A 9,872-nucleotide genomic window follows, 5' to 3' on the forward strand; every position below is an offset into this window, starting at 1 on the left:
TAAAATTATCCTAGTCCCCTTATAAATGTAAGGCTCTCAGAAGGTGGCTTTCAAAATTGTGAATTCCGTTGCCCATACAAATCAAGGTAGATTCGTTTTCATTTAGACCTTTCATGATTTAGGTATAACCTTGGTTGATAATCCTTGTTCAAACAGATCCTAAACTTGTGGGCTGATTTCAATGAAACTATATGTTTTATTTTGTTGTTTTTTTAACGTCCTATTAACAGCCAGGGTCGTTTAACCAACGGTCTACGGTTAATACCTGGCAACTGCCCCACGTAGGTTCCGACCTCGCAACCCAGAGGTGTAGGGCTAGTGATAAAGTGTCGGGACACCTTAATCACTCGGCCACCGCGGCCCCTAAAAAACTGAAACTATATATCATAACAAAGAGAAAGTATTTGGTCTAAGATAAAGGTCACGAAGTCAAATGTTTAAATACACTTTCTTATCTATATTTTCTATTAGCAATCAGAAAATCAAGGTCACAAGATAAAATGTGAAGACTAACCACCCTGGTATAATACTATCGCTAGTCAGATTTCGTATGAAATACATGTTCTGTTAAATTCCTAAATATAATCAACCTTGTACAAGACTCCGTTCACATTCGATGATAATTGTAAGAGTTACCTCCCTTCGTGTATTCGGTCTTTCCTGCATCATATATTGATGTCCCTGGTGCAAGTTAACACGAACAAGAAATATCTTTAAAAAGATAAACGGCATAGTTTTAATGCTGGTGGTTATAATGTAAAACTGCTGGTGAAATAAATTAACGAACTAATTAATAAATGCGCATTTTCAGCACGGATAACAAAATTATATCAGTTTGAATCATTTTTGGTGGTTATAAGACTGCATTTGAATCAGGAATTTGATTTTATTAATGTGTCATTTGAATAGATACATCCATTATTTAGCTTGCATTCAATCTTAATTTTGTTTTATCTTTAACTGCATGTCTGCATTTTGCATTTACCGCTACATTGACCAATCACATACTTCATCTTGACCGGTAACGCCACCTGTCGCGTTCATATTAAAAGAACAATTCATCTAAATCACTGCATCTTATCTAGACAATGATCTTAAAAGATTTTCACGACAGTGGTTTTATATATCATACTGATAAACGTAATGAAAGTGGGTTTTTTTCTATTGACAACAGTAATATGCTGGTGAAAAGACTTAATTGCATTTTTACAGGTTTGTCTCTCCTAGGTCACAAGGTTGCGAGGTTGCCCTATCCGGCCACCATAGATATCTTATCATTCTCAGGGTACTGGAGATAAAATATTTTTTGACTATTTCTGAAATGATATCTACTGATGTTGTTTACTCTACTGGTAGCTCGAGTTTCCTCTGGTCCTGACACCATGTACCAGGCATAGTGTCGGGGCCAGAGGAAACTCGGGTTACTCAACTGGGTACGATGTCGTTCAGAGAATCAGGAGATAGATGATGTCGCATTTTGTACAACAATAACACTTTTTGATTTTTTCGTCTATCTTCAAGTTTTCCCAGCCTTTTTCAAATAAAGGCAAAATTTGTTACTATTCTGACTGCTTCCAGTTGGGCCTTTTCTATCTTATCAGTGTCTGCATTGTTACAACCAACACTGGCGTATTTAAGGGGGGCGTGGGAGGGGGGGGGGGGGGGGGGGGGGGGCAAATTGTACAAATCTATGGTGAACTACACTAGAATGCAGGATTTTGCATTTACCGGCTAATTTTTTTCCCGGGGGAGTAGCCCCCCTCCCCCGTGATTTTTGGCTTAGATAATCTCTCAGCCAATCGATATTGCCTTTAAAACCGTATGTCTTGTTTAACTTTTCCCGTCAAGCCATCATGTCAAACTCTATCAAAAGCATTTGTAGAGAAACATAGATGTTTTCTAATGATAAACAAATGTTATGATGCATTTTAAGTGATTACGTATCAGTCGGTGATAAACCTGATTGATTTTTGTATACACGATCTTTATCGATGGCAAAATTATGGAAATGTTTTTAGGTAAACTCGCTCGAACACTTTACTGACAGTACTTAGAAGAGAAATATGTATGTGATTAGAAGATGAAAACGTTCGCCCTTTTCAAATAAAGGTACTATTATAGCTGTTTCCACTGGCATTGAAAATTACATTGTTTCGGAGATAAATTAAACAGCTATTGAAGAGGTAGAAACACTTACTGAAGTATTCTTTAACGTTTCGTGACTAATTTCATCTTTCATGGTAGCTTTATTTAGCTTCAAAGTCAAAAGAATATCCTTTATTTCATTTACAGAGAAAACAATATTTTCAATTGATTTAAGGCATCTTGAAGGAAATTCAAGAATGACAGTAGGCTCATCAATATCATTATCAAATGTGTAGGGTGCTTTTTTTACGCTTTAAGTCAACACACATCCTTTTCCTATTTCTGCGTTTACGGACAAAGACTCCCTTCTCTGCTTTTTTTATGCAGTGCTGTTGGTGATAAATAATTGTACATTGCTGTAAAATTCTATAATGTAGCGCGTTTGAGTGACGGAATACTAGTAAATGAAAAATAAGAAAATCAACATTTCTTAATTCTGGTATTGTATATATAGACACTAATCAAGTTAAATTGAACAAAAGTCTAGAAAGCTCCTTAAATTGTTTCAAATAAAAATAATGTTTTGTTTTAGATTGAAGGATAACTTTGCTAAATAAAACTACAAATATCTTAAAATAATTGGGGCCGCGGTGGCCGAGTGGTTAAGGTGTCCCGACACTTTAACACTAGCCCTCCACCTCTGGGTTGCGAGTTCGAAACCTACGTGGGGCAGTTGCCAGGTACTGACCGTAGGCCAGTGGTTTTTTTCCCGGTACTCCGGTTTCCTCCAACTCCAAAACCTGACACGTCCTTAAATGACCCTGGCAGTTAATAGGACGTTAAACAAAAACAAACCAAACCAAATCTTAAAATAAGAATTGGCAATATTCCAAGAAGCATGTAAACTTCTTTCGCCGATAGCAGGGTATGATTTGTAAGTATATAGCCGAACATTGAGTCCATATATGACCCTAACTTTTTATCGGTTGTATGTAATTTTGTGAGTTTAAGTCAACAAACTTCAGGGTATTGTAAAACTATCAAACTACGAGAAAGATAACAACTGGATCGGGTTTAATGTGTTTTAAGGTAAACACTTACATAAATATGTAAAACCAAGCGTGCACGTTGTTGCGTTTAGTTGTTTCTAATGTAGGGTAAAGAAAGTATTTAACTTGAAGAGTGTGTCATAAATCGCAATAAATCTCGTTCTATTCCGGATGTTCCTAGTCTATCGGGATAGTCTGGTCTACCATTAGCCCGACTTTCCTCTGACCCTGACACACCAGACATGGTGTCAGGGCCAGAGGAAACTCGGGCTAGTCTACCATATAACACATGATATAGGTACGGTATACTGCAATGAATTACGGTATAATTGTTGTCGCGTCGAGATATTTGTTTTACACACTTTTCCGGTACCTCAAGAAGAAGAAGAAGAAGAAGAAGAAGAAGACGAGGAGGATGAGGAGGACGACGAGGAGAAGGAGGACGACGAGAACGACGAGGAGGAGGAGGAGGAGGAGGAGGAGGAGGAGGAGGAGGAGGGGAAGGAGGACGAGGACGACGAGGAGGATGAGGACGAGGACGAGGAGGACGAGGTGGATGAGGAGGAGAAGGAGGAGGAGGACGAGAAGGAGGAGGAGGAGGGGAAGGAGGACGAGGACGACGAGGAGGATGAGGACGAGGACGAGGACGAGGAGGACGAGGCGGATGAGGAGGAGAAGGAGGAGGAGGACGACGAGGAGCAGGAGGAGGACGAGGGGACGAGGAGGACGAGGACGAGGAGGAGGAGGGGAAGGAGGACGAGGAGGACGAGAAAGAGGACGAGGACGACGAGGTGGAGGACGAGCAGGAGGACGAGGACAAGGAGGACAAGGAGGACGAGGGGGACGAGGAGGAGGACAACGACGACGACGAGGAGAAGGACGAAAAGGACGAGGTGGAGGACGAGCAGGGGGACGAGGAGCAGCAGCAGCTCTGGGTTTTTTAATTATACGGTCAGTTTGGCCTGTTAGGGCGGGAAAATATTGTTTGATATGGTTCATCAATAACATTGTCTCAAACTTAACCCGATCATATAGACAAATATAGAATGGTCGTAAGTATTTGATTTACGACCGAATTGATTTTAAAGGATTTATTGTGGAGGTGACGTAACTACCGCCTATATTATTTACACTTAAACCACTCATGTTATTTAATATACCAAAAAAAGTTGTTTGAGTGTTTTGACAAATTTGACTTTTGTAAACTCGGACTTAGGTACAAGTATATCCAGGAACTTAGAATAAAATATAGACCTTCCATGCCAATGGCTAATATTCAGTACATTTTCTAGGAAGAAGTTTGAATGTCTGTAGTGGTATTTGTGATTCAGGTAAGATTAAGGACGACCGGCCACAGGGACTTGAGAATTAGTTACAGTCTACATGTATTTGGACCTACCCTAGTGTGTATCACAGGGACTTGAGAATTAGTTACAGTCTATATGTATTTGGACCTCCCCTAGTGTGTATCACAGGGACTTGAGAATTAGTTACAGTCTATATGTATTTGGACCTACCCTAGTGTGTATCACAGGGACTTGAGAATTAGTTACAGTCTATATGTATTTGGACCTCCCCTAGTGTGTATCACAGGGACTTGAGAATTAGTTGCAGTCTACATGTATTTGGACCTACCCTAGTGTGTATAGTACATTTTCAGACGTTTTGGAGGGCTAGATTAAAATTTGGTAAAAAGTGCTAGATTAAAATTCGGTAAAAATGATACCCCCGGGGGTATCGTTTTTTCCGAATTTTAATCTAGACCCCCAAAACGTCTGAAAATGTGCTATACACACTAGGAGAGATCCAAATACATGTACATTATGTAGACTGTAACGAATTCTCAAGTCCCTGTGTGACCGACCGCCGCATACGACGTCACAGGGATGTTCAGTTCTTGAAAGGAACTGCACAGAAAACAGATTACAGGACGGAAACAACTTCGTTTTTGGAAGAAAATGTTGATGTCATTGGTAATCAGGAACAATATCAGTAAGAGAAGAATTCGATACAGCAGTGGACCGACGCATTTCTGAAGGACAAGAAGTCGATGGAGCAAACATCGTTGTTCTTCCGAGAATGAGAAAAGTGTCCATGGAACACAACATCAATTTCAAAGTTTGAACCGCATCACTTGAATGACACTGGTTAAAACAGCAAATATGGTACTAACGGCACGAAAGAAGGGGAATCTTAAAGAAAATGCCGGTTAATAAATTGACTAGTGGAAATTCATTTTGCCGAAGATACTTGATTCGGTCGAATACTTCAAACAATCGAAAGAAGGGTTCGAATCTGAGGCATCTGAAATAGAAATATGGTGAACTATACTTAAACTATTTCATTCAGCAAATATTTCAATTTGGAGCTAATACATAGAGAATACATGGTCAGTGTCTTAAAATATAAGCTGTATTTTGGCGAGGGTAAAGAAAGACAAAAGTGGCTCGTCTCTCTGTCCCGAGCCAAAAATACCGCTTATATTTTAAGACACTGACCATTTATTCCATTTATCCTGCAACAATACAAAAAAATAATCATCAAAAATAATCACTTTGAAGTGAAACGGTGTCAAAAATGACAGAAATATGTTCGCCTTTTAAACGTTGTTTCACTTTGAAGTAGGTCAGTCGAATTGACGCACGTGCTAAGATTTTTCCGTCACTGCCGTATACAGCAAAAATATATACGGTATTCCGACAATGTGGTGGCAGTTGCCGGATAAATGTAGATATGTTATCGGTGTTTGGCCTGGTGAATGTTTACATCCGGTAACGTTAACAGCAGAAAATACAAGAACATGCATATTGACAGCCGAGGATGACCAATATGCTCCTAATCTTTACTAATGTACGTAATTATCTTCTATTTAAAGTTCATTCACACTCGAATAAAAAAACTCTGCCGAAAATGACACGGAAGAAACAAGTAAAACAATGCCTTGTCAATTTACGTGTTCGGATATGATAACCACTGGCCGTAACAGAACCTGTCATCAACTTTACGTTTAATTTGGATTAACAATGACAATGAAAATTGTTTTTTCTCGTAAAGAGTTCAGTGCAGAGAATATGAATATTATCAAATGGATAACAATGATACATGGTAAAACAGGATGAATTAATTGTCTCATTTATATAAATGATAAATTTAGCCAATGAAATAACGGATGTATTAACTTACTAGGGCATCATAAAATAACTCTAAAACAAAAGGAAATGTGTCATTTCGATAAAAGTCGGCTCTCATGCTTAAAGGGACTATTACCTTAGATTTCAACCTCAGGAATTGAAGAATTCGGCCTGTGAATAATTTTTCTTTTTTTTTTTCTTTTCTGGTTTGCGTCCACCATGTTGCTTTTTTCTCGGTTTATACGCATGCGCAGTATCAGGCTACGAGCGGTAATTTATGAATTAGATCGAGACTGCAATGTTTACATTCTTTATTTTTTTGATATCTATCATAAATGGTTGCAGTGACTTTTGATTTTTGTAATTAACAGAAAGTGTTAGTTTTGTAACAGACTCATAGAAAATATAACGTTTTATATCCTTTTCTCATAGTGTTTTCTAAGCATAAAGTCCCTTTAAGACAATAAGTACATTATGATTATTCATATGTGTAAATAGTGTCATAAACAAATGTCCTCTCCGCGTGAATATCAAAATGTCCGAAGGTATTTTAATCCGAGTCATTAGTGTGAAAGTCGACTTTGATACACATACAATGTATTTAGAAAATGATGTGCAAGCCTGGGTTAATGTGCTTACATCGTGAGGGGGCCGCGGTGGCCGAGTGGTTAAGGTGTACCGACACTTTAACACTAGCCCTCTACCACTGGGTTGCGAGTTCGAAACATACGTGGGGTAGTTGCCAGGTACTGACCGTAGGCCGGCAGTTTTTCTCCGGGTACTCCGGCTTTCCTTCACCACCAAAACCTGACACGTCCTTAATTGACACTGGCTGTTAATAGGACGTTAAACAAAAACAAGCTTGACGAAACCTCTTTATAACTGACATATGCCCGCTTCACATACCGTAACAATCGGAGGTTTGTTTTATTAAGCCTTGTTGAAAATTGACTATAGTTTGGAAATCAGAAAAATTCATTTTATTTGCTATCGAGTGATTTTTTTTTTGATTTTTTTTGGAGGAGGGGGGGGGGGGGGCGGGGGGGGGGGGGGGGGGGGGGGGGGGGGGTGGCTTTAGCTCTTAATGCTCTTGCGTTGACACAAAAGAAATACTGTTTTGAAATAATCTCAAAGTCATCTCTTTTCTTTCTCATTTCATTTCAGTTTCTTTGTTCTGTAAGTCATGAAGCTAGCTTATCAGTGCTAGATGCTTACACACTCACTTACACGCCGATTCACACAACGGTTATGTCTGTAATAACAAACGTAATCAGGTAATTCAGCAATAACTTCAATAATATCTGATTAAACAGCAGAGTGGATTTACATAGATAATCAATATTACGAAAAATACTCAATTAATGCGTTAAATCTTTGACATTGTTGACACTAAGCAGCAAATTTAAATTTAGTATAAATGAAGTTTAGAAAACAAGTAATAGGCTTTCAAATATCTAATACGTATACCTGAATTAAACAGCAACTTCATCTAAAATACGTTTGATCCAAGCTTTCCCCGCCCACAATGAAGCACATTTGAACTTGACTATAGTTCTAAAAGACTGCTCCCTTTCTTGTTTCGTTTTGAAACTGGTTTTGGAAAATCATCCAGAATTGACACGATGTCTTGCTTCCCATACCAAATTATGTCGTCCAGAAAAAACTGTTAACATAAGATAGGATACATCATTGTTGGCAATAAAGCATTGAACTGCTTTCAGGGCCCAGTGGTTCAAAAGGTGATTAGCTTAATCACTTGATTAGTGAAAATCTCATTTCTCCTTTACCTCAAATCCTATATGTGTGTATATTCTTCAAAAGCAGCAGGTATGAAGAGACTGGTAGGTGTCATAGTTTCAGAAAATTTTGTCAAATAAGTTTTACCAGAAATCATTTTATCAAGATTTTAATATTGTTGTTAAACTGTGATTAGCTTAATCACCTTTTGAACAACTTGGTCCTGGAGTTTGCAGCTATAGGCTGATACTGCCAACTGGACAAAGGCCAATTTAATGAAGCGCGGCGAAAATGTATATTTGATATTGTTTCCACACATACATACATGTACATAGTTAACAAACAACCTAACTTATTAAATCAGGAAATGGTAAAACAGCAAACCTGGTGAAACTGAATCGTTTTTTTGTTGTTTTTTTGTTGTTGTTGTTGTTGTTGTTTTTTTGTTTTTTGTTTTTTGTTTTTGTTTTTTTTTCAGTGGCTTGAGATCAGTGGGCAGTCTAGACTCAATATTGTCAATCTCGTCCAAAATCTCGTGTAGCTGTACATTCACATTTGACTCCAATAGATCCCTTTTAAGATTATCGATGGTTCTTTTAAAAACGGCACCGATCCCACCTTTTTCGAACTCGCGTCGTGATAAAAAAAAAAGCTGAGGAGAGACTAACCCGTTAGCCCATTCCGCTAGAGTAACCGTGTTATTAGGTAGAGCGGTGACTCACGAGCGTGTATTATTGGCACGAGCGTGTATTACTGGCAAATAATACACGGTTTTAAACCAATCAGAACTGCCGTTGCATACCAAAAGTGGTAGATACTCCATATTCTTCTTTTTTTTTTTTTTTTTTTTCACGTTCTTCAAGCTAAGAAACTGGCTTGACAACTCCCCACTCTTTCTTCTTTTCACACCTTTCCCTTTCCTTTCATTTGTACTAGTCGTGATTTTGTGAATTCTCTCTGTCTCTTTCTCCATAAGGCAACCCGCTCTTTATTTGACAAAACCATCTTTTTCGCCTGCTTCCTTTTAAGTAAAATGATATCTTTCGTACATGTAATAGAGTCGTAAAGATTACAAATATGATCTGTTAATGTCAAGATCAATTTCTATACCTAAAATTTCCGACAATTCTTCAATTTTTTTTCTTTAGTTGTTTGACTTAAATCAATTACATTCAGCTTAGCTGTATAAATGGGAGGAAAAACTCAATATGACGGCATTTTTATTTTTATGTCACATTAGAAAAAACATGTAAATATAATTGTTTATTTTTCTGCTTTGTCGAATATTTTCCAAAAACATGAAATCGTTAGTTCTGAAACGTCATGTCATTACCGTAACAGAATATATTCAGCTGTATATTATCGGAGTTGCCAACCTTGTGGATTTCTCAGTACCCAGATCCCTGTCATATCATATTTTTTTCAAAAATTAAGATTTTTTTTATACAAGCGCCTGTGGTTGTTACAGTGTTGTGCTATCCTGTCATGGTTTATACATTAATTTAAGTGACAGACGAGAAATTGTACATGTACTGCACAGTAAAGACTGGGGCACAAATTATAGGTCTCTACCACAGGTGGCTGACTCGTTTTATAAACAAATAACATATAAGAGTACACATAAATGTGAATATGTACTCTTACATCTTATTTGTTTATAAAACGAGTCAGGCACCTGTGTCTCTACATTATGTATGCTGTGTTATCAGTTCGTCAAAGAAGGAAACATATCAAATACAGCTATATTACAGCAAGTTTTTATAAGATTGGAGGGGGGGGGGGGGGGGGGGCAAAATTCCAATTATTTTCCCCACGTCCTATCTAACGAAGCATGGAGTATGACTGTCATAGTTCCACATGGCTACATACA

General features: G+C 38.0%; 1 protein-coding gene across 1 annotated transcript; it reads left to right on the forward strand.

The window, feature by feature from the left end:
- Positions 1-2,002: 2,002 nt before the first annotated feature.
- On the forward strand, positions 2,003-4,103 carry LOC117315890 (glutamic acid-rich protein-like). Its single transcript, XM_033870304.1, has 2 exons — positions 2,003-2,018; positions 3,514-4,103. Exons 1-2 carry the CDS (start codon positions 2,003-2,005, stop codon positions 4,101-4,103), a joined length of 606 nt encoding a protein of 201 aa, XP_033726195.1.
- Positions 4,104-9,872: the final 5,769 nt, after the last annotated feature.

Source organism: Pecten maximus, chromosome 17 (genome assembly GCF_902652985.1).
Source record: "Pecten maximus chromosome 17, xPecMax1.1, whole genome shotgun sequence".
Lineage (NCBI taxonomy): Eukaryota > Metazoa > Mollusca > Bivalvia > Pectinida > Pectinidae > Pecten > Pecten maximus.